Raw genomic sequence first — 27,225 nt, 5'->3', positions numbered from 1 at the left:
AATTTTTTTCTATTCTGTAATAATTTATTTTTAAAAATGTCTTCAATGTAAATGGATGAAATTATTTTTATCAATCAAAAAAATGTTTATTGTAAAATTTTTTTCTTCAATTGCAGAATATTTTTTTCAATTGTCAAAAATTATTATTAAATCAATTGAAAATTTTTTTTTAATTTAACACAAATTAAATTTGTTTGAGTATTGCAATCGACTAATCAAAGCAATTAAATATGTCGTTCACGATTCGTAACAAACATATTTTCATCGCATTCATAGAAATAAATATAATTAGTGTTACGAAAGTTGAATGAAAAATGTAAATATAGCATTTAATATTATTCTATACATGTAATTATTCTTTAACTTTCTATATCAATTTTTTTCATTAATCTACATTTTTTTAATTAGACATTAATAAATATTTAAACTAATTAAAATTGTTTTTAAAAACAAAAACTTTTTTGAAAATTGTAATTTTTTGTTTAAATACTTTTTTTTAATAAATTTTATTATGATAATTAGCTTTTTGTTTAAATTTATTTATTTTTTGAAAATTTAATTGATTTCAAATTTCAAAAAGAAATTAAAGTAGAAAAGATAAGTAAATTTTTAAAAGACATTTTATAGTTAAAAATCTTAAAATTCGCGAGTAAGACGAGTGTAAGATGTTTAAGACCTTTTGCACGGAGGATTTTTGTTTTGTAAAAACTGGTTTTGGACCGAGATGGTATTTCTGGTTCTTGGACGTATTGATTCGATTGCCTATTGAATATATAATATATATATATATATATTTATCACAAGCTCAAATTTATTTTATACAGTCGACTTTATGATTATTCGAAAAGTACTCCTAGCATATACTAGTTCGAGAAATAAGCATTTGAATTAAACCTCATGCCTCATTATAGTCGTAAATACGGTTCATTGTTGAGCAAGCACGTAAACCTATTAGCCATTGCAATCATATATCTAGAATTCTGAATCTCTTATTTCAACAAAAATTGTTTGTACCCGATGTATATTCTCATTTTATAAAATAAATTTTCCTTTTTCATATGATGAATTTTGCATGTCTTACCCATTTTTTTCAATTTAGAAAATAAATAAATTGTCTTTATCCAGACGCAACTTTCTCGGAAGATGAATTTCGTCGCGTGCTATTAATGACCTTTTCTATTTTAAAGGTGAATTTCATCTGTTTATTAATGACATTTTTTTTCAATTAAATAAATTATATTTGTTTGTTAATTTTTTTTTTCCTCATATATACTTTAAAACGATCAATTTTATTTGTCTGAAAAACTTTTTCCACTAAACCCCTTGGCTATCGACGAGATTTTCACTGTTTGGACCAAAAGTGTGTTGAAAAAAATTTTAATAAATTTTTATGAAATTTGATATCTTAAGGTTTTCGGGGTCGTTGATTACGAATCTGGTATCAGTTTTACAAAATTCAAAATGGCCTCAAAAATCCCCGAGTAATAAGTTTCATGCGAATCCAACTAATTTTTCATTTTGTCGTTCGCCATATTGGATCTGCCATTTTGAATTCTTAAAATTTCTCTTCAGATTTGCAATCAATAATAAATTATTTTTCATAAAAAAAATCTATTACATTTTTTTCTAACTTTCAAAAATAAAAAAATATATAATACCTACTTTCATTTGCATTAATAAAATTGAACGTTAGAAATTATTATTTTTATTGTAGTCAGTGTTTAATGATATAATGCATCGACGTGAGGGGATATTTACTTCTTGTGGTACAATAATTTGCATATGCCTTGAAGGAAATAGACGTAACGTCATGCTATTTGTTTTACCACTAGACTAATAAGTTCGTTTACCTAAAGTCAGTTTACTTTGGTAGGACATTAGCAAAGACAAAATCAATATCAAGTCAGTTATTCTAAGAGGTACTTGAACTGTGAAAACCAACATTTAACTCTAGTTATCTCTTAATTACTATATATAGATAAATCGACAATTTTTTTTAATTATAATTTAGAATAATTTAAAAAAAAAAAAAAAAATTTCAAATCACATGGAGAAAAAAGAATTGTTGTGGTTACTAAAAATTAAGTCACACAACAATTCCTGATTGTCAATATAGAACCAGCATGACTATTTGTTTTTGAGACAAAAAAAAGTGTTTTAAATGGGATTGTTATTAAAACTATTCGGATTATTGTTATTCGGTGAACAAGCAGAATTGTTTGATAAACAAAGAAAATTGTTATGGTACAGTTGAAATAACAAAACTAAATTGTTAAATCGGCAATACAGTTTATTGTATTAACAAAGATTTTATCCGTCTAATACAATTTGTTTCTACGCCTTCTAAAATAATCGATAGCAGATTTCCGTAGGTCATATCACCAGTTTCATTTGCATTAAAATCTGTGGAACATTCAGCTTCTGAATCAAATTCTTTGACCTAAAACCAAAAAATTATTTTGAGTTGAAATTTGTTGTTAAATAATATTTAATATACATTTTGTATTTTTTAAGGTGAGGTTATGTTCAATAGTAACCGAGTATAACTTCCCGATAAACGATGAAATTGTCTCTTCATCCATTCATCACACTTGCAATAGATTTCTCACTTTAACCGGATTCATTATTTAACAGCACTTTGTCATTTAAAAAAAAACTAATAGTAAAAGCAAAAGTGGCATATGTGCCAGAAGCAAACGACGCGAGGATCTGCACGCCAGATTGCGAGAATTCAAAATGACCACGTGACATGGAACATTAAACCTGTCAGCTGAACAAATCCGTATTGTTCCATCAGCAATCGACAGAGAGTTTGCTTCTGCAACTGTACGGCATTGCAACACACGAAAAAAAAGTAGAATTTTTACCCCAAAATCGGTATAAAAATTACCTGCAACAAATTTTATCCTAGTTGAGGGCGCCACCGTCTATGTGAATTAGCATTGGTGAAAATTACCCGCAACAAAATTTACCCAGCGTTTTTTCTGTGAAACTGAACAAATCTGACTACAAAAAATTCGTGTTTTTGTTAAAACAACATACATTTGTATTGACAACAATCTGAATTGTAATATTAACATTTCGAATTGTAATATCAACAAATCTACTGACAACAATCCCATAATTCTTTGCACAACAATCCCATTTTTTTCCGTGCATTTGTAGAATTAGTTGAATTTAATTCTAAAAGAAATGTTTGTTTGTTTAATTAAATTAAAGTCTGCAATTTTTCAGAAAACTTTTTTTTTTAAAAAACTATTTCTCTTACTAAATCAATTTTATTTAAATTAAATTTATATATTAATATTTTTTCCCATGCTATAGAACTTGAAAATATTCTTGAAAATATCAAAAGTATCTTTTACATTAATATGCTTATTTTTGTGTGTGTGTGTGTTGGTTTAATTACGTTTCCACCAGTTACAAGTCTGGATTACAAAAATGTGAAGAAATTAATTAAAGATTAAATTAGCATGACTGAATTCAAATCAGATTATATATTCGCCCAGTGAGTGGAGGAGCCTTGCAAGGTCGTTCACTTGTTTTTAACGCACTCTTTATAACTATTAATTCCGAAAAAACAAATATTCTCCATTTACTATTAAATTAAGTCTTATAGGAATTTAAAAACAAATGTTTTTTAATTTTAATTTTATTACTTCATTTTTATTACACAATTATATTATTATTTATTTCAAAATAATAAATTTTTGATTAAAATTCTTTTTAAATTTTATATACGTTTTTTTTTTCATTTACTCAATAAATTTATTTTATAAAGATTTTGATAATTATTTATTTAAAAAAGGGAAAAAATTATATATTTCATATAAAATTTGGTGTGAATGTAACAAAAAATTGTATTTTAGACGTGTGTGTCTTCAATTTCTCAAGTATTGCGACCTACATTATCATTTACATTCGCGGATTCAATAAGCATAACGATGTATTCAGAAACAACGCGAATAAAAAAAAGAAGAAATATAAAAAAAGAAAAGAAAGGAAAAGATTTCCTTATTATCACTGACAGGCATGAATCACAAGAGAAAAATAATAATCCACGCATTTTTCTTTGCCGCGAATTTTCCTCGTTTTTATAAATTCGTAAGAATGCCAAGTTCGTCTGTATACTACCCCCAGGGTTTATAAATGAGAAATCAACTTGCTTTCATTTCTCTGTGCTTCTCTTTACTTTTCTTGTATATTTGTCAGATAAAATAGGAAAATGCGCACCAAGGCAAATTCAACTCTTGCAAAAAGCATCATCATTAAGAATATAAATTTTGAACTCCTTTTGAAAACTGAATTTCTAAAAAGAAGGAGAGGGGAAAAGGTTATACTTTATAATGAGATTTTGTTAAATTCACTATCAACAAAAAATTTCATATGTGAATTTTATAATAATGATAGTAATAATAATATTATTATTATTATATATCATTATTATAATGATTATATGGAAATTATTTTTTCCTTATATTCATTTCCTATTATTATAAGTCATTTTTGCACACTTGAAAAGGGTATTTTGTAAAAATAGAATAATTATATACATCAATTCGGAAAATAACAGTTTCGTGACTGAAATTATATAATTTTACGAGATATAAAAACGGGATGTATTACGTATTTGTGAGAAGCAACAAATTATTTCACTTTGTTATCCTTATGTCACATTAATCGTTTGTCCTTTTTTTTTGCTTCTATTGTTTAACACCTGAACTTATGATTAATCTTGATTTTCAATTAGTGATTCAGTTTCTCGTTTTATACTAAACAAAAAGTTGTATATCATTCAGCCACTATCATTTATTTTTCTTTATATATATATATTTTTTTAATATTTATTATTATTATTATATTGCAGTATTATTATGTTACATTTTTTTTATATCAGTATTTAATTTTATAATTTATATTTTTTCATTTTATTAATAAATGTTATTAATTTAAATTTAATTATATTCGATAAACGAAATTTTTTTTACTTTATTTCATTTTGTAATATGAAATAGGGGAGACCGGGGCTGAAAGTGCCGATTTTGAGAAAACTAAAGAAAATACTAGTAAAATGACAACTTTTTATTTTACTTCATAGTCTATCTTTTGTGAAATTTAATGTAGTTTTTGAATCCAGTATTATTTTTTGATAATATTGAATAGTTTTTTTGTAAAAATGGATTTTCTGCAGCGAGGCGAAGCGACACATCGAGCTACGCCCTGGGGAGAGTTGTGCCGACGCCTGGGTCGGTTGTGCCGCTCAGATTTTGTAGTTGCTTAACTTGAAGCAAATGATTTTACGTGTAAGAAATAAAATAATTATTTCCAATATATGATTTAATATTATTTATTAATATATTTTTATAAACATTTAAAGGTTTTTGTGAACAATCTTAGGATTTCTAGATTTTAGTACCACTTTTAGTAGGTAAAAATAAACAATTTCTGACTTATATTCTATAATTACATAGTTAGTCAGTCACTTAAAATATAGTTTTCGTAATAAGTATTTTTATTATAAACATTCAAAAGATTTTTCCAACAATCGTAACACTTATAGATTTTTATAAATAAATAAACATTTCTGACTTAAATTTTATAATTACATAATTAATCAGTCTTTTAAAATATTTTTTCAAATAATTATTTGTATCGTTAATTAAGTGTAAAAACTCTACTTTCTGATTAATAAATAGTTTTTGAGACGTAAATACTTATTCCGAATGCGATTTATTGAAATTACAATTGACACACATATAACTGACCCTTTTTTTTACACTTCACACATTTTCAATGTGCCCAGTTTTTGCAAACTATGCATTGAATCAACTTTTCTCTTGATTTCGGGTTGGAATAACTATTCGAACAAACAAGGCAATAGTATAGATTATGGTTATGTAGCGATTGACAGCGGTACAACCAGCCCCAAGCGAAAGGCACAATTAACCTCGATGCGTCGTCACTCACTTTTTATCATATATTAAAAAAGTAGATAAATAAAATGTTAAGATCAATACACCATTGAATCCCTCGATAAATTTGGATCATTTTTAAAAAAAATGCGTATCGATATCTTTAAAAATGCAAAAATTAGACCAAAAAGTGTAAACATGAAAACTTGCACGTAAGTGACGCCAAAGCACCAAATTACTAACAGCTAATTATTCCATAAAGCAAACAAAATCAAAATAGTTGCCAAAGATGCGCATAAGTAAAACAATACTTCTCTCACTTCCACTTTTCAAAAAAAAAATTTTCTTTTTGAGATATTCCTATCGGCACAACTTACCCCCGGCACTTTCAGCCCCGGTCTCCCCTAAGTGCAATTGCATAAAATTAATGTTTGACCAAGGTTAACTTTTTGTAACGAAAGGTTTAAATAATCGGTGTAAGCAGTATTCCGCACATATTTTTTTTTCTTTTTTTTTTTTAAACTTTATTCATTAAATTTCAAGGAACTGATTTTTCAAAGACAAACTTAGTGAAAGAGGGCGCGAACTTCTCGAAAGTTTCTTGGACTCTGAACTTCACTTCCCACTAAAGTTTTCTTTTTTTTTGCCTCTGTAATAAAAAATCGAACCTTCCCCTAGCATACTGGCCATGGCAGTGAGTTTCAGCGGAGTTTCATAAAGTTTCTATCTAATACTCAACGGGGAGTTACAAACGCTTAGAACTGAGTTCTGAACAGTCTGGGGAAGAAGTTTTAGAGATCAAACACCATGAAGTAACTATATATATATATACAATGTTTCCTTACCAGTTAGGGCAATTCGTTGATTTTCAATACCGTATCATTTTGATTCTACTTGACAACTGAATTACGTCTCTTGTATATAAATTTTTCACATATAATTTAACAAAAAATAAAATTGGGAAAAAACTTTGCAAAATTCACTTAACTTTAATTTTTTCCCTTTTTTTTACTGTTATACAATTTTTTTAAAGTTCAATAATTAAATTTTATCTTACCAGGAGGAAACTTTTCCTAAAATGTGAAAAAGATTTTTGCTACCTAATAATAAATTCTTTTTAAATTCAACAATTTTTTTCACAGAAAATTTGTCATCTAAATATTTATTTTTCATGTATAAAAATAATAATCTCCTGTCTAGTCTCAGGATTTTTTTTTTTTTTTTTTGAAGATGAATTTTATCTACCATAAACATCTTTACCTATTTTTGAAAATTTACTATTTGAAGGAAATTGTCTGATTTGACGACTTTTTTTTATTACTACTATAGAATCACTTGATAGAAAGAGGAAATGTTATAAAATTTACCTACAAAAAGCTTGCACTCGTTAAAGTAAAACTAATTCTCTTTTTTTTTTGTTTTACAAAATTTGTAGCCCTTGGAGCCAAAAACCCATAAATGTGTTTTTCTCTTCAGCATGAACTTTATGAAAACTATATCCCTCCCGGGCATTAATCTACCACTGCGAGCCAAATAATCCTTTGAAATTATAAGGTATCCTCGAAAAATATTTATGAATTTTTCGCACGGCAAGGAAAATTAAATAAATTCTTTATGAATCTCATAAAAATAAAAGTTTTTCAAGATTTTTCATATGAAAATTATACATTTTTTAAGAAGCTACTTCTTCAAAGTGTTTCAGTAATCTCTTGACTTTCTTCCTTTTTTTTTTGCCGCACCTCAAACTTTCATACACAAGATTAAACGAAAATTAAAGAGGAAAGTTGTGTTAAAAGAGCTTAAAAAAAAGAGTGTAGAATTATTTCTATCTATTTTTTTAAAACAATTTGAAAAATCTTAAAAACTCTTAAAATAAATTAAAAAAATGGTATTTTTTGCGCAAAGAATCAAATTTTTTAATTTGTTAAAAACAAAATGTCAAAAGTTATATTGAAAATTATAATATGAGAATTAATTATAAATTTGATTAAGTATGTTTTCCTAAGATTTTAATTAAACTTTTACTTAGAAAAAGAATTCTTTTCTTTTTTTTCAGTTCTTTTTTTTGGAAGTAAATTTCAATTTTATAATCTCGAATGAATAAGCGGAGGGTAGTTCTTTATTCCTTCTCTCTCTCTCTCTCTCTCTCTCTCTCTCTCTCTCTCTCTCTTGATGGAAAGTAGTTTATAAGCGACTGTCTCTTGAAGAAGACTTTCTCGAGACTTATCCAGGGTTAATTAGCGAGAAAGTTTTCATAATAATCGAGGGACAAAAAAATCAGGACACCAACTGACGCCAACCGAAAGTCTGTATAATATACATCAGATAATTGTGTCGTCACTAATACTCCTTATATACGCATATATGCATATTAAAAAGTTATCCCAAAAAATTATTGTAAATTTTTTCCTATAAAGTGAAATTTCTTAAATATTTCATCAATTAACCCCCTCGATCTTTTAAACAGTTTTTTTTTTTTTTAAAGAAAATGAAGACAAATTTTTTTTTCCTTTTAACTGAAAAGAGATTTTTCCTTAAGATAAAAAATTTCTTTTATATTTAATAAATTTTCTTTAGCGTCTTTTTATTATTGAAATTTATCACTAAAAGCTGAATGTTCATTTTATGAAAATTTTTCTTAAAAAATAATTATCAATTATCAAAGAGAAAAAAGAATTGTTGTGGTTACTAAAAATTAAGTCACACAATAATTCCGGATTGTCAATATAGAACCAGCAGTTCTATTTGTTTTTGAAACAAAAAAAATTGTTAAAATGGGATTGTTCGGTGAACAAACAGAATTTTTTGATGAACAAAGAAAATTGTTATGGAACAGTTGAAATAACAAAATTAAATTGTTAAATCGGCAATACAATTTATTGTATTAACAAAGCTTTGATCCGTTTAATACAATTTTGTTCAGTTTCTTCTCCTTCTAAAATAATCGATAGCAGATTTCCGTAGGTCATATCACCAGTTTCATTTGCATTAAAATCTGTTGAACATGCAGCTTCTGAATCAAATTCTTTGATCTGAAACCAAAGAATTATTTTGAGTTGAAATTTGTTATTAAATAGTATTTAATATACATTTTGTATTTTTTAAGGTGAGGTTATGTTCAATAGTAACCGAGTATAACTTTACCGATAAACGATGAAATTGTCTCTTCATCCATTCATCACACTTGCAATAGATTTCTCACTTTAACCGGATTCATTATTTAACAGCACTTTGTCATTTAAAAAAAAACTAATAGTAAAAGCAAAAGTGGCATATGTGCCAGAAGCAAACGATGCGACGATCTGCACGCCAGTTTGCGAGAATTCAAGATGACCACGTGACATGGAACACTAAACCTGTCAGCTGAACAAATCCGGATTGTTCCATCAGCAATCGACAAAGAGTTTGGCGTTTGTAGAATGGAGCCCTCTATGTTAATTTTGTGTGGACGTTCCTGCTTAAGAGGCGTGGCCTTATACTACAGTTGCATGAAACTTATACCAAAAAAGCATGAATTCTTGCAATCGTAGTATGCTGATGTCCCATGCGTTTAAAGGTAGAACTTTTATGATCATATCGTACAAAATACAAATACACACTGAAAAATGGGTTTGGTATTGACAACCAAACGTTTGATTGGTATTTAAGCAACCTAAATTTTTTTGTTAAATCAACAAAATTTTGGTTGTCCCAATAAAACTTTAGTTAGGACAACAAAAATCCTTTTTTTCTAATTTTGGTTGTGTCAAACAAATTTTGGTTGAGACAATTAAAATTTTTGTTGATTCAACAATAAAATTTTGGTTGCTTAAATACCAACCGAACGTTTGATTATCAATTATACCAAACCCTTTTTTCAGTGCAGCACAAATTTTACGCATATGGCGCATGTAAATTCTTTTGCGAAATAAGGATGACTGTGCAAACAATTTTTGGATTGTTGTCAGTAGATTTGCACAACAATCTCATTTTTCTCCATGATATTTAAAAATTCCAATTTAAAAAATAATAGGGCAATCACTATTTAATTATTTCATAATATTCTATAAATCTAGGTAAATTGTATTTTTTATTATAATATTTTTCTAGTAATCTACTCGTAAAAATACACACGCATGTAAAAAAATTTCAGCTCTCTGGGTGAAAATAACAAAAATCTGAAATGATTTCGTGATTTTGAAACCATAATGCTTCTTATGATTTAGATATGCGATGTATAGAAGACTGTGAATTATATTTTAGTCTAATAATAATAATATGATCATAGTTTGCATTTTCCTAGCTCAACATGATCATCAATATTTCTCTTCGCTTGCATATGCGATCATCCCTTTTATATAATCTGGGTGTGTTATTTTTTGGTTGGATTTAAAATGGCGAAATTCTCCTCTCATGTTTGAATATAAATGAATAGTGAAGTAGAGTGTCGATGCTGTTGATTTGCATTGTAAACTTCTCTACGTGCGCAATTTTCTTCAAGTACGATTATCGTCGCCTTTCGTACGAGATTGGCAAAGAAAGCTCGTTATTCAAACTGTGAGAGACAAAACTACATTATCCTATAGACATATGTGTGTGTGTGTGTGTGTTGAGTGCAGGTACACACAAAGAGATCCAAGGGTCACATTTACCGAGATATTGCAGAGTTGGTTACTGCAATGCAACTCAATCTTGTAATTTTTCAAGCTCACAATAACAATTTCTTTGACCAAAAAGAAAAAAAAGGTTTGATATTTTTCGCTTAATACTTTATTTTCGTTTAAGATTTTAAAAGCATATACACACACACACATTTTTCTTCCCATGAAAAAACTATTCTTTCAATCTAAAAACTTTTGCTGTTCTAGTGAAAATTTTCGCTGTTCCAGGCTTAAATCTTTTTTTCCATGTACAAATTTTTGTACTATCTTTAAAGACTAATTTTAATTTATATAATTAATTTTTTTTTTTGTTTCCATTGATATGAGCCAAAAGTTTTGAACGTTCACATGAACGAAATATTTTTTTCAATCTATAAATTATTAAAAATTATGATGTCAATGTAAAATAAAACAGTAAATTAAACAATTATTAAATTATATATAACTTCTTTTTAGATATTTAAAACAATATTTTGTAATAAAATTCGTACTTAAAGAAGTTGAAAACAAATTTCGTTCATTTGAACCGTTCAAAACTTTTAGCTCATCCATTGATGACTTTCTTAAGAAAAAATTATAAATTCTCACTGACTTGAATACTTTTTTTTAACTGAAAAAGTAAACTTTTTTTTAGCTTCAAAGCTCTCTCCAGTAAAGAGAGACTGGAAAATGTTTTTCACTTAAAAGGTGAATTTTTGTGTAATTCAAAAAAACCTCCTTTCACTTAAAAATAAATGTCATGTGGCTGAAAATTATTTTCTAAAAGCAAAATAAGTCTAGTTCTTAAAAACTTTTTTCATAAAAACAAAATTATTGAATTACTTTTATAATGATTTCCTTAAGTTATTTATAACTTTTTTTTTCACTGACGCATTGATGTTTTTTCACCTAATTAAATAAATTTCAAAAGTTCATACATATGAATTTATTGAATGTATGTATTCAAAAATATAATGACAAAAAGATAACAGAATTTGATGGAATCAGATGGAATGATAATAATTAACGTAATTTGAAACAACTTTTTTCATTGATAGAAGATTTATATATATACATATATTTATATGAAAACCATTTATCTGATCTATGAAACTTTTTTTTAATCTAATAAATAAAACATTCCCCGATTTTATATCGAAAGAAAAATTAATGTCTGTTATCTGATCATGCAAAATATTTCGGTCATTTCTAAAATGTGAAATATTCACAATGTGCAGAAATGTCTTTTTAAAAATATTTTATTCAATAAGCTTCAGGGCACTTTTGCTATTCTCTCTCTCTCTCTCTCTCTCCACACTATATATTTTTCCCGAGGGATCTATGCATTTTTCTACCATGTAATACACAAGCTAAATTGTAAAGCCCTTTGGCGAAAACAATTCTGTGTCTAGTTTTCAATGAGTTTCAGTGTATCTGAACAAAACGACAGACCCTGGGAAAAAATTTTTTAAATATTTGAAAAATTGCCATTGTCTCTCAGTTTTTGATTTTTCAGCAACATTGTCAAACTAATAATATATCGTATACATTCCAGTCTTTTGAAAAAATTTACTTAAAAAAAAATTAGTAAACAAATAATATTTGTCGACTGGTATAAAAAATGTTTATATATTGGACAAGAATAATAAAATTCTAATTTTATATTCATTAACTATATTAATTAATATTTTTTTTATTTTTTATTATAAAAAATTTTTTTCTTTTATTTTTTGAGAAAAAAATTATTATTATAAAAAATTATCTCTTCACCACAATACTCTGTATAGTTATTATTTAAAAAGAAAAAAAAAAAGTAAAATTAGTTATATATAAAACCGGAAAGAATGAATAATAAAACTTACACATATTTTGCCGTAATATAATTTATGAAGTAATTCTCGTGATATTCTCACCTCCTTGTTAAAAATTGTCGTTTTTAATCTTCTCTCCGGAACGCCATAAAATTAACAAATGTACTTTGATTAAAATGCGCTCGGACAAAAAAAAATGAGTAAAGCAAAGAAAAGAGAATCAAGCTTTCAGCATGCTAACTACTGGCATTTTTAATCTTCGCCTAAAAGCGTATGTAAACATCGTCGGCATCATTCCATAACCGTCAGCGTTCAATTTACGAGTACTTTTTTGTAGTTCTTCATTCAAATTTATCGCAGCTTGATGGTCGAAAGCTTTTATATATGAATTCGCGTAAGATTTCTGCGTTACTATTTGTAATTTTCTTTTCCATTTATTTTATTTTATATATATATATATATCACTTATAACAAAAAGAAAAATAATAATTAATATTTATTTATTTTATAATTTAAAAGAGTAAATTCTTATATTCAATATTTTTACATTCTCATCACATGAGAAGGTATTATTTTATTAACCTTTGACATATGTTACTTTTTCTACTTTTAAATGAAAAATTACTGGAATATTCGATAAAAAAAAAAAAACAAGACGTGATTTTTAAATAATATATTTTGAATATTTTATATACTTTATTGGTAATAATTGTATTTCGAATGTTTATGTTATTTGTCATTGTTAACGCGACATTTTTATGGAAATGGGTTTATTTAATAGCTACTGTGTTTAGACTGTTTTAATTAAATTTGAAACTCATTCCACGTGTGGAATATGAAAAGCGTGGAAATGAATTAAAAACAGCCGCGGGACAAGTAACTTTACATTGAGTAGAAGAAAGATAAATAAAGGACCATTGTTTAAAACCTGTGGCTTTGTTGTGTTTTTAAATATATAAAAATCATGCATTGTATAATAACTTCTTGCTGGATAATAATTATGAATGTTGTGTTTAATTATTATTATTAAAAAAATGGTATTACTTTATTTGTTAGAGATTTTATTAAATTATATTGTTTTAATTAAATTACACTATTTTTAATTATTTTAATTACATAAGATTTGTTATAATTACATTTCACTATTTTAATTAACATTTTTTAAATTTTTAATTCTGCGCCCTATTCTAGATATGAATTAGTTTATTTTATTTTAAAACAAACATTTCAGTGAATTATTCTTGGTAATTCATAGAAAATTGGTTTTTGATAAACATGTTGATTATATATATATATATATCTTTAATAGCCATTTGATTGCAACTGATATCAATAATCTATTTCTCTTTTACATTAATCATTGTTTAACGATGCAGTTCATTTAAAAAATTGATTTTTACGAATATAATTATATTATTATTATTATATACAATGCTTGAAAAATCTTTTGATAAATTAATTTAATTCAAATTCTATATCGACATTATAATATTTCCATTTGGATTCGTCATATAAATTATTAGATAATTATACAAACACTGATAAGACTTAGGAGAATCATGAAATTGTACTTTCTCGTCTAGTAGAAAACATGTGCAAGAAGTATTAAACTAATTTTTTTTACTACAATTAATTAGCCACGGTATATACTCTTTTTTATTATTTAAGAGGATTACTTTAATTTTCAAATAATTTTTTATATTACGCTTTTTTATGATAGAAAAGTCATTCATTTTTTTAAGTGTAAAATTTATAACTTTTTTTCTTTTTTTTTTTGCTATAACATATATAAAATATTTAATAAAAATTTTTTAAATTCCTTACTATACGTAATTGAATTTCTTTTTTTTCAAATCAACAAAATATTTCGCTGAATATATAATCTTCTGTTCGCTTGACGATGACATATCGTGCAAAATTCTTTGTCAATTTTTTTAATCAGCAAAAACTAAAATGCATGCGATTCGGTTTCTCTAATTAGAATGTGCAACAAACATGTATTATTTTTAGAATTTATCTTCAAAATCTCATACTCATGTGATATCGAATGACGCAGGTATTTATTATCTCAAGTTTACTCATTTAAAGTAAAAGAAAAAATTCACCGATTATTATGTGCTGAAAGTACTTAGACTACGGGAACAAATTAAAAGTGATCATCGATTAATTATTTAATTTTTCTTTTCCACTCAAGTAATATTGTCAATTTCATAAGAAAAAATAAAATCGAGAAAAAAAAGTATCTGTTTTGCGTCATTGGCAAAAGATATAGTTTTATCATAAAACGATATCTCTCTTTAGTTGGCTATAGTCCGTTTTTTGAAATAGTGTTGAATTATGTACGCCTATACCACAAAATCGCCAAGTTCCGGTGAGTACACTAAAAAAGATTGATTCTATCGTTTTGGATTCAACTCCAGCTGGCATCTTCTCCAAACGAATAAAATATTCTTTCTGAGAAGATACATTAAAGTCAGTTTTTGTTTAATAATAATAATGGATATTTGAAAAAAAATGTATAGAGCCAAACCAAGTTTTTTTGTGGTAGTCAATATGAATATCAACTCTTTAAAATAAAATTGATTGTGAAACAAAATTTTCGAATTTTTTTTTAATTTTTAATAACAATTTTATAAACAATTTGTATTTTTTATACTTTCTATAGCAAGAATTAGAATGAAATTTATATGTAACATATTTTAGACAATTGTCTAAATAAAAACTATATTAAATTATAATTACTTATTAAAAAAAGAAACACTGTAAAAACAGAACACAATTTTAAAAAATGTACATTGTAGAAAACAATATTATTCTCGTGTAATTTGTTTATGTAAAACCACGTGCTAATTGAAAAACGTATAGACAAGCAACAGCAACGCCGCGCCGTTGCTATAGTCTGCGCTCGGACGGACGGTACAAGGCGCAAAAAAAAAATTCAATATTCCCACTTGAAAAGATTCCCCGGAAAGTGCCCCCTGGAGGTTCTATCAGAATTCCGCCGGAACTTATAACGTAATTCCGTCGGAATTCCAAAGAATTTCCGATGGGATTCCGACGGAGTTCCGATGGAATTAGGACTCTAAAAATTTTGAAAAAAAAATTAATCGGAATTCCGTCGGAATTACGTTGGAAGTTCCGTCGGAATTCTGATAGAACCTCCAGGAGGCACTTTCCGGGGAATCTTTTCAAGTGGAACTCCGCGGTTATAATTGAAAAAACAAATTTTTTTTTGCAACACTAACCTCTAAAGTTAAATTTTACACACCGAAAATTGTGTGTAAAGAAGCTCTTTTTCAAACGGTGTGTAAAGTGATTCACTTTACCCGAGGCGAAATTTAAGCCCTAATTTACAAGGAGTAAAGTAGGGTTAAACAGACCCTCTTTAGCTTCCTCAACTAGTCGCAAATTTCCCTTTCTTCCACGTTTGGATTCAAAGTAGGGTATAAAAATTGATTAAAATATTGAAAATTTTGAAATTGCTCTAATTCTATTAATTTTTTGAAAACGCTTCAAAATATGTTAATTCCAGTTTTTAAAGGGTAATTAAAGAAATATTGTGTGAAGAAAAACTTCATTTTGCTTTAATCAAAATAATTAAAAGAGTTTTTTTTTGCATTTTTTTTGGACTTTTTTAATCGAACTAGACCCTCTTTAGCTTCCTCAACCAGTCGCAAATTTACCTTTCTTCCACGTTTGGATTCAAAGGAGGGCCTACGGGAGTCTACAAGATCGTAAAGAGGGCCTATTTAGGTTCTAAGGGAAGCTAAAGAGGATTCAAATTTCGCCTCGGGTACGCACTGAAATATTACTTTACACACTGAAATTTACTTTACGCACCGAAATTTCTCTCACATAATATAAGGATTGTTTTAGACCATACAAAACCACAAAATTAAAAAACGAACTTTACTATTAAAATTATACACTCCTGCTTAATGATATTTTTCCTGATCTTCAATTGATTTTTTTAATTCTATACAAACGAAATTATTCTAATAGAGAGTTGGAATTCTTCATAATAGGTACTTAACTTTAGAGGTGGGTGTTGCAAAAAATGTATGATACACGTGCGTAAATCTGATTATACTCGTGTGATTTGCATCACTCGGCTTCGTCTCGTGCTGCAAACGTCATACTCGTATAATCACTCACTTTACGTACTTGTATCATAAATAACTATTTCAAGAATGTAAAGACAATAGTCTAAAGTATGTTACATATAAATTTCATTCTAATCCTTGCTATAGAAAGTATAAAAAATGCAAATTGTTTATAAAATTGTTATTAAAAATTAAAAAAAAAATTCGAAAATTTTGTTTCACAATCAATTTTATTTTAAAGAGTGGATATTTATTGACTACCGAAAAAATTGCTAATAATTTTTATCAAACAAATTTTGAGTTCTTAATTTTTTAAAAAAATGATGCAAAAATTTGTTATTATAAAAAAAGGTTATAAAAATTTAAAATTTTAATAAACGGTTGAAAGATTTTTTTTTGGTTTGTTGTAAGCTATATACACAGAAAATTAAAAGGCATTAAAATAAGCTGCAACGCTTATTATTTTAATCCAATTTTTCTTATTTTAATCCATTTTGGTATTAAAATAAGCAAAATTAGATTAAAATAATAAGCGTTGCAGCTTATTTTAATACCTTATAGTTTTCTGTGTAGATTTTCATAATTGTTTTTATTTTTCCAAAAATCGAAAAAAATTTTACTTACGGTTGACGTGGTTTGACTCATAGTATATCTCAAATTTATTTCTATAAAAATTAATTAATTTTAAAAATGGCATAAAATTTTTTTTTTTTAATAAAAATTGAAAGTGCATTGAATATAGGTACCTATGTAATATAATTTTTATATCAAAGATGTTCCATCAGATAGGTATATATATATATATATATATGATTTAAATGAAAAGGTGAATGCTTTACTTAACCTTCGGCTCTGCTTCCGATTACGTATCAAAATCTATTCACTGCTTACTTTTCCAATAGTCGAGTTCAGAGGTCGATTGAAAATTTTTTTTTTCTTTTTACTGCATTTGCAATAAGATTTATTTTCATAAATTAACATGTTAATATTGATAACTTTCTTTTTCCTACTACGTTATATGTAAGATTAATTAATTAATCTATAATTTTATAATTATAGATTAATTTTATGACTTTAGTTATGGATTAATAAATATTACGATGTACCATAAAGGAGAGTTATTTGAGTTATTAATATTTGTTTAATAATTTATATATTTCAAATATATTCTCAGTTTTATTATTATATTAAAAGGTATAGTAATTATTTCAATTTACAGTAATTATTACTTACTGTAATTACTTATTGTAATAATTACAGTTCATATTAATGTATTAATAATATAGGAATGAAAAATAATTACTATTTTGTGATTAAAATCCACAATATTAATAATTATATTTATATTTCTATATAATGCAATTAATAATGTTGAAAACTCCAAAAATTAATTATTTATTTACAAGTCATACAAAAGGGTAGAAATTAACAATTATAATTTGAAAAACAAAAAATTATAAACCAAAAATTAAAAAAAAAGAGAACAAATATTCTATTAAAATGTTATCATTTTTTTTGTTGACTAATTATTATAGTTTATTAGTTTATAATATTAAAGTGCGTAAAATTAAAAATTATTTAAAAAACATTCATATTTTTTTACTTTTTTTCATTTTTGTCAATATATAAAGATGAAATGTTGATAAATTTTCGAAACTAAATTATTTGCCACTTTCTCCCGTTAGTAGCAATAATTCACAACCGCTATGAGGATGATGATGATAGAAAATATATCGTCTAGTGATTGCATTTTTTTTTTCTCTCTCTTTTTTTTATGGAAACAACTTAATTGCTATGTATCTATTTATAGAACGTCACAACGCGCGTTACGCACATGTGACCTACTGCAAAGTATAGTCAGAGTAATCTATGGATTTTAATAGCAACATATTTTCCATGAACGACTTTGAAAGTGGATTGATATATAGAGGCCATATAGAATTCAATTGAGCCAAAAGTAGGCAAAACTAAATATGCGCACATAAAAACATCGAATAATTATAAAATAATGTACTTTTATATTTTTATATAGATTTAAATAATTATTTTCCCACAATATGAATTACAGTGACTTTTCATTTATAAATATTGCGAGGAAAAATTTTCTATTTTATTTTTTATTTTTAAAAGTGAAAAATTAAATTTATATTTAAACAATTAATTATATACTTTACCGTGGTGTTTAATAGGGTTTTTAGCATATATAATATATAAATAAAAAAAATAAAAAAATATATATATATATATAATCGACGGGATGATTTTTTTTCTTCTCGGCGGTTTAAATAAAAACTTCTCAAGTTTTTGTTAATTTATTTTTATGAACATATTAAGCGGACACTGGCCGTTCTTTAATGTATGCAATGGAAAAACAGGTTTCAAATTATATACGAAGCCGAGTAAACAGTCAAGAAACGCATATTTCATAGATATGTATAGCATTCAGGAACAGCTTAATAAATTTAACATACAGATAATTATCGTGTGTTTTATTTCTCTAAGTTCATTAAATTATTACAATTATTTTGTAAATAATAAATTATTTTAATCAATTATTTATAATAAAAAATGTTGATCCTGACATTATAATAAAAATATTTATTCCATCTAAACAAATATTTTTTTATTTAAATAAACGTTTCTCAAAATATTAATGTTAGTCAATTAAAATTTTAATTAATTAATAATGTTTAGTTAGTTTATTTTATATTTAAATAAAGAAATTTTCCAGTTAATGTACATTATTAATATATTATATAAAGAAATAAAAATAAATAAAGTAGAAAAAATTTCTCGTAGAATAATTTTCGAATAAAAAACTTGTATATAATATATCTCAACGTCATTCTCAAGGATAATTAGCATTTTTATCAAAAATCGTCTGAATAAAGCATGTGTATTGAAACATTTCGCATTCGCTTTTATTAATTTTTGTATTAAATTTTTTATTTGAAAAAAAAATTTTTAATTCATATTAGATACTTGGAATATAAAATTTTATTTTTGAAAATCATATATGTATGTATGAATTCACATTCGTTCTGTTTATCACAAAGTACCGGATGAAAATTTCGTTTCGCATTTGTATATATATATATATATATAGCACATACAGTCCTAGAAGTATATTTTACGCATTTGGATATTCTTAGTTTTTATTATATCATAAAATTTTAAGTGATAATCTCATTCAAAGTTACTAGTTCCACGTGTCTGATAAGCGGTAAAGCTAAATTTGTATATTACGTGAATTTCTCGAAAATTGTACAATACTGATGGTACTATATTAATATATTATTATAGTATACTTACATAATTTACGAATTATTATGTAATAAAATTTTAATTACTCTTAATATATATAATGAGCGGAAATTTTGAAAATTTTTGTTTTAGAATAATTAGAATTTTATTTCGTAACTCACAATTTGTTTAAATATAATATTATATATATATATATAAATATATATATATATATATATATATATATAAAAATTTATCAATAAATGACGATTACATTTTTTCGCTTTATTTATTTTATATTATAGTTTTGTCGCTTTAGATATTAGTATTCATAAAATGTTCCAATGCCTTGGGAAATTTAGATACATGCACATGTGCATTGCTTGAAATTATAACTAGTACGTGACACTGATCTTTCGTTTCGATATTTATTATCCTTTTAAACTATAACAATTTTTTAAACATTTTTCAAAAACGAATTCCCGATGGTATGAATACGCAGTAAATTATATTCAGTCATTTTTAATATGCTAAAAATTAAATGGAATCTTAAAATTTTTTAAACTTCAATTTTTATATAAATATTTATGAATTTATATCATTCTTTTAGGATAACTATAGATGGAGTAATAAAAAAAAATAATAATTAAAGAAAACAAATAATTTATGATAAAATGAAAATTTTCAAGAAAAATAGAGTGCAAAATGAATAAATTATCCTTGTCTTTTATATTCGTTAAATTTAAATGATTTTATAAAAATAAAGACCTTATTTTTCAACTGATAATTGCCGTTTATTTTTACATCAGTTATTTTCAATATAATAAGATCATTAAATGTTAATAATAACTTTACTTCAGTTTAATTTTTCTCTATTTTCCAAGAAATGTCGCATCAGCGATCCTCGACCGGATTAACTAATTTTTTAAAAAACTAGTTCATGGAATGAAAAACAATTTGCAGATCATTTTTTTTTTTCTTCACATTATACCTATCCCACTAAAATAGTTTTTTATATTAATTTGTTCATTGAGAAAGCTGTTTTCTGCCATCAACAAAAATTGTGTTGTCCCAATTTTATATAGAAGTAACAAAAACCAAATTTCGTTTTTATTCAGACTACCAATTTTTATTTTTTTTATTTTTTATTTTTTTCATATCGTCAACAATAAAATTTATTTATTCTCAAATTTTCCTGTCATTTTGATTCATATATACGTACTGATGAAAGAAAGGAAAAAAAAAGAGAGAGAGAGAGAGAGAGAGAAAGAGAAGGACAGATAATACGTGACTAAGAGCAGGTGATTTTGTTGCTAAATTTATTTTCCTGACTGTTTAGTTCATAGTTGACTCTCACTCACGTACATTGAGTTGAAAGATTATTTAGCATAAAAATAGTAATTGTGGTTATTTATAGGTGCAATTGACACGTGGATTAAAGTTCTCAAAAATAAAGGTATAGAGAAATATTTTAATAATTTTTAATTGAATAATTTTTAAATATCCCAATAAATTTTCGCATTTTTAATTATTTTTTATTTATATTTATTTACACGTACACCTTTTAGTAGGTCTTTACATTGATTTTCAAAACCTTACATTATACATAATAATTTTTAATTAATTATTATTATTAATAATTAATTTTGATTTGAACATAGTTCGTTAATATAATTAATTCCCAATTGAATAATTTTTTATTAATCAATATTTAATTTAATATATAATTTCAAATTCATAAATTAATAGTTGGCTATTTATTAATTAATCGAGTAATTAATTCAACAATATTCTGGAGTAGTTTATAATTAAATTATTTGCAATTAAATACTTCTGTATTAACTGATTTTAAAAACAATAATATTATGAAATATAACTCTATTTTCAATTTATATCCATATTTTAATTCCAATAAAGTTCTAATTGGACGGTCTTTCTCGTTTTATTCACCATTTTTTTTTTTTTTTTGACATTTTCCCTTTCATTGTTTTTTGCTCTCATTCAGTTCCTTTTTACGACAAATACATTTGTATTGTCCTTTTATGAACTGTGTTAATTACCACCGGGACTTTAAGGAACTGTATATAAAGCATTCTTTTTTATCCTTAATTTTTCAGGTTAAAAGTTTTTTGCATTTATAAGCTCGTAACTCCGAAAAGGGAAATATTTGCTGTTTTTTTTTTTTTTTTTTTTTTTTTTTTTTTTTTTTTAAGGAAAACTCCAACAAGATCATGAGATTTATGTGTACAAAGCGTGTCAATTGTATTTTATACAGTTTTTTACATTTTATAAAATTAAGTAACTGAGTCGGAAAAAAAAATTCCATATAGAACTTCCGATAACATCACCGTTATTTTTGAAAATAGGTTTCATTTAAAGTTAGAAAAAATTAAATTTAAAAAAGAATATACATAATTTCAATAAAAATAGATAAATTAAATTTTGTTTTTTCTTTGTTAAAAAAACAACAAAAAATTTATTATATTTAATATTTTTTCTACATAATTTATTTTTTTTTTTTGTAAATTTTAAGAATTTATTAAACTATTATTTATTATTTTTAATAAAATAATTACTTATTTACTTATTATTATTAGTTTTCTTATTTTATTTTATCACTTTATCATACTTACTTTGTACATATGTTATTATTTCAATTATTAATATATAATATATTATTTAAGTGAATTGTATACCTAAATTATTACATATTAAAAATCTGTTGAATAGGATTTCAATTTTTTGTGATTCTTTTTCTTAATAAATTCTTCTTAAATTATATATGAGCAATTCCACGTGAGATTGAGGGGTCTATCCTCCGATTCCTTCTATACTACGTTTTTTGGTAGACGTTATGGGTCTAATTGAGTAAAAAAAATATTAAAAAAAAATATTTATTATTTTTCGAGATATTTGCATTAAAAAATTAGTGCAACTTTTTTTTTAATTATTCATAACTTTTTCACTTTTAGTCAAAGCAAAAAGTTTCTTAAACGTTTTTTCCTCAGAAAGTATTAAAGTTTAAGAAAAAAAAATTAATTTTAAAAAATTAAATTTTTTTAATATATTTATTTAAAAAATTAAATTTGTTTTTAATTTTTAAACTTGTTATCGGGCTCCGTTTAAGCTGAAAAAATTCATGACAATTCCTTAATATGAGCCAAAGACATGTGCCAAATTTGGAGAATATCCTATTTATTGTTTTCGACATAATAATTAATTAATTAATAAAAAATGAAATATTTTACGAACAAATAAAATTAGAATAATTTTAAAAACACCATTTTAATGTTTATCAAAATCCGCATCCAACGAGCTCTATATGAACTATTTCGGATGAACGGATTTTAAATTAATAATTAATAATAATAATTATTTAAATAATCAATAACATTATTATATTATTATATCTCGAAAAATAATAAATATTTTTTTTAAATATTTTTTTTACTCAATTAGACCCATAACGTCTACCAAAAAACGTAGTATAGAAGGAATCGGAGGATAGACCCCTCAATCTCACGTGGAATTGCTCATATATTGTATTATATGCTGAGAAAAAATAAACATTCTATTCTTGAAAAATTTCTAATTGACTTCCTGAAATCATTTACAAACTTCTCAATGCATTTTCGGACATATTGGATGTGCTCCAAAGTTTATATTATATGTAAAGCTCAAGAATGGCACGCTTTATATACAACAAATCGTCGAGGTCAAAAGAGAATCAAATATAAAAGGCTTCTATTTCTAATGAACGAGGATCTCATCTTTCTCCTTTCTTTATATATTTGTCTTTTATCAAAAAAACACTATCCGAGAAAAATATAACTTTATTTAATGATTTAAATTATTATAATTTATTACACAGCCACACAAAAAAAAAAAAAAGTTCTGATCTGGGGGTCTGACTATATATTTTCTATGTCTTTTGGGTCGCTGAATCCGAATCCGAGGCCCATTCAACCCCATCACATCAGGTTTTTGAAAAAACCTCAAAAAACCAAAATGGCGGACACTTTTTTGGAAAATTTATCGGATTCGCTTGAAACTCGCTACTCGGGGGTTTTTGGGGTCGCTGATTACGAATTTGAAGTCAGTTTTCAAAAATTCAAAATGGCGGATCCAATATGGCGGACATTTTTTTGAAAAATTTGCCGGATTTGCTTGAAACTCGCTACTCGGGGGTTTTTGGGGTCTCTGATTACGAATTTGAAGTCAGTTTTCAAAAATTCAAAATGGCGGATCCATTATGGCAGGATTTTTTGTCAACTTTATTAGATTCGCTTGAAACTCGTTACATGAGGGTTTTTGAAGTCGCTGATTACGAATTTGAAGTCCAATTTACAAAATTTAAAATGGCGAATCCAATAAAGATGTTCTTTTGAGAAATCAAAAACTTGAGTGTTTTAATTCACCCGTATTTACTTTGTATCTTGCGTGTGCCTGCGTCCAGGGCACCTCCACGTGGTGTACATTGGGTAACGCAAATGCCGACGGTACATTATATAGTAAAATAGACGTGATAACATAAACATTGAAACTAAAGATATTACGCGCGTTTAATAGCACAAATTGTAGGTTTTTTTAGATTATGTCCGAATCCTGATATGATAAATTTAAACTGACTTCAAATTCGTAATCAGCGCCCCCAAAAACCCCCGAGTAGCAAGTTTCAAGCAAATCCAGCATTTTTCAAACAAATATCCGCCATATTGGATCCGCCATTTTGAATTTTTGAAAACTGACTTCAAATTCGTAATCAGCGACCCCAAAAACCCCCGAGTAGCGAGTTTCAAGCGAATCCGATAAATTTTCCAAAAAAGTGTCCGCCATTTTGGTTTTTTGAGGTTTTTTCAAAAACCTGATGTGATGGGGTTGAATGGGCCTCGGATTCGGATTCAGCGACCCAAAAGACATAGAAAATATATAGTCAGACCCCCAGATCAGAACTTTTTTTTTTTTTGTGTGGCTGTGTTATTTATTCTTGAATTTAGTGACCGTTTAAATTTTATCAATAAATAATTTCGCTCGAAAAGCTTTTTTAAATTATTTATTGATATTATTATTTATTTAAAAATATTTAATAAATCCATTTGATTTTATTTAAAAACAAAAATTGAATTAGTGGAAACTTTTACTAAGATTTAAATTTGCAATAAATTGAATTCTAAATTTTATTGACTTCATAGAAAAAATTATGTATTTTTTTAAAAAAAGGCAAAAAAATTATCTGTAGGTAAATTTACAAGGGACTCTTTGTAATATGGTGCAAAATCGTTAAGAGACAATAAATATAACGAATAACAAAGTGTATTGTGTCGACGTTTCAATTGTGTACTATAACTTACTTGGAGACTATTTTCGGTTATTCAATTAAACCCATTCCAGTTAAAATATATATATATACTATAGAGAGAATATGTATGTATTAAACATATGTATAGGATGTATTTCCTTAAAACTAGAATTTGCTTCTAACGTAATTGTAAGCTACACCCATGGACAATACCTAGGAGTCTGCAATTTCCCATTAATCTATCTGCTTAATGGCCTAGGAATGTGTATATCCATTCAGCCATCTAACTGACCTATCTATCAACAACCTATCTTCCAACACATCGATCCTCGTCTATGTGTCGATTCATCTATGATCCATATCCACATTATTCAATCTGCTTATCTTATCCTCGTCTAGATTCACGCTTATGGATGTTGTTAATATTTAGTGTTAAATCCATATTTTTCATTTTAAAAAAAATTTAATTAAAATTAAATTTCAATTAAAATATATCTACCTATATTACAAAAAGATATCGCCGTTGGGTTCGAGTCTATGTCCGACAGACATAACCTTAAATTTAGATCAAATTTTGGCGGGAAATACCCCTCCCCTAACCAACATATGAACATAATCTCAAAAATGTGAATTTTTACTGTGAATATAGCCGCAAGTCCCCAGGATTGCCACTGGGTTGAAAACTATGTTCGATATAAACATAACCTCAAATTCTCCTAATCAAGTTCAAGAAACGAAATTAACCTCAAAATTTAGATAAAATTTTAATATTTGCAAGCCTTAAAAAAATATAATTACTAAATTTGATTGATATGATTAAATATTCTTTTTTTCGGTGACATAGGTAAAGATTCACATTTATGGCGCATTTAAAACAGCGCAAGAAGTATGGCATAATTTTTGCCGAAAAATTTAAAAGCGTAAATTCAAAATTATCATATTTATCTTATAATTAAATAATTTATAAAATAATCACTTATGTATTTTATAATTGTTTTTTTCTATTTCCATAGAATAATTCAGAAAGAACCTAAACTCTTTAAATATGGTTATATTTGCTTATTTTGACTAATTTGACTAATTTACTTGGTAAAAAAATGACTATTTTTTTAGTAGAAAGTGATGGAACAACTAATTTATCAATAAGACAAGTCAACATGAAATTTGCGTCTGACATTTAAGGTGTTTTGTATGCTAGATTTATCGACAAATATGAAGAAAAAAATTTGCTTTTGTAGAGAAGATAACGCTTTTAATGTATTTTTGAAAATTTATGATTTTAAGCAATTTCTTTTGAAAAAATAAAACAATTTCTTTCTGTATAATTTTTATTCGCAATAATTATATAATATTATCTTACAAAACAGTGGGAAAAAGTTTAAAAGTAAACTCTGTTACTGTTTGTGTTATGTTATTAAAAAATCACTGATAGATATTTCTTGACATGCGTGCGTTGGTGGTATCTATGCGAATCTTTCGCCACCTATGGGGATGTATGAGTACTTGTCATGAACTTCCGACAAATCTTGGTACCACTTTAGTAAAGTACATGCATGGGAGATTGTAATCTACACTAGAACGTCAATCGAGAACACGTCAGTCGAGAACAGAGCAAGGGAACACTTGAAGGGAAGTGGGGAAGCGGGTAGAATTTAGGTTATGACTGACGCCAAAGTCGTACTTGTGATTTTTAAATTTAAGGTGGATTCAGTGCCCCACTAGTGAAAATCCCCTAGATAGAATTCACATTGTTAGTAAGGCCCTTCATACGGCCCTGAGTGTTTTTATTTTCGAGCGATAAAAATCGCGTCAATCGAGAACAGCACTGCACATTCGTCTGTTCTCGATTGACGTTTTAGTGTATTCTCCATGAGCATCATGTTTACACTCTCTTGATGACATTTTAAGCGATATAACCTCCTTGACAGACTTGTACACAATAATATGCGTTGTCTGCGACTCGAGAGCCATCTGTAGGTACCGTGTAAATGTAAAAATACTTTTCCTTTTCCCGCGCTTAGTTTCAAATTTTTAATAATATTAAATCGCCTTATTATAACTATAAAGACTAAAAAATCTAGTATTATTAGTATAACTACTGCAAAAGCAAACTTTAAAAAGAATATGAATATTTTTCCTTTATTTTGGTGCATAATAAATAGAAAAACCATTATAGAAACCCAGATGCAAAAATTTTTCATTTTTTTTGTTAAGCTGTGTAATAAATGATGCTATGAA

The 27,225-nt window shown here is 26.1% G+C and overlaps 2 protein-coding genes across 7 annotated transcripts in view; one reads left to right on the top strand and one right to left on the bottom strand.

Moving 5' to 3' along the window:
- LOC127287005 (ras-related protein Rab-24-like) overlaps positions 1-27,225 on the bottom strand; it is a 590,458-nt gene that overhangs the window by 454,326 nt on the left and 108,907 nt on the right. The window lies entirely within an intron of this gene.
- Positions 1-27,225, top strand: part of LOC127286996 (sodium-coupled monocarboxylate transporter 2) — a 415,172-nt gene that overhangs the window by 357,112 nt on the left and 30,835 nt on the right. For 3 of the 6 annotated variants that reach the window (XM_051313674.1, XM_051313673.1, XM_051313672.1), the window contains exon 1: positions 14,505-14,713. The exons of 2 other annotated variants lie outside the window; for them this stretch is intronic. In XM_051313674.1, coding sequence (XP_051169631.1) covers positions 14,680-14,713 — 34 coding nt within the window. In that variant the 5' untranslated portion in view covers positions 14,505-14,679. Of the gene's footprint in view, positions 1-14,504; positions 14,714-20,989; positions 21,145-27,225 lie in introns of those variants that run through there. One more of the 6 variants, XM_051313675.1, reaches the window with a different exon arrangement.

The sequence above is a fragment of the Leptopilina boulardi genome, unplaced genomic scaffold (genome assembly GCF_019393585.1).
Source record: "Leptopilina boulardi isolate dan_hultmark-lab unplaced genomic scaffold, ZJU_Lbou_2.1 LbouV2_367, whole genome shotgun sequence".
NCBI lineage: Eukaryota > Metazoa > Arthropoda > Insecta > Hymenoptera > Figitidae > Leptopilina > Leptopilina boulardi.
This window is presented reverse-complemented; position numbering and strand designations above follow the sequence as displayed.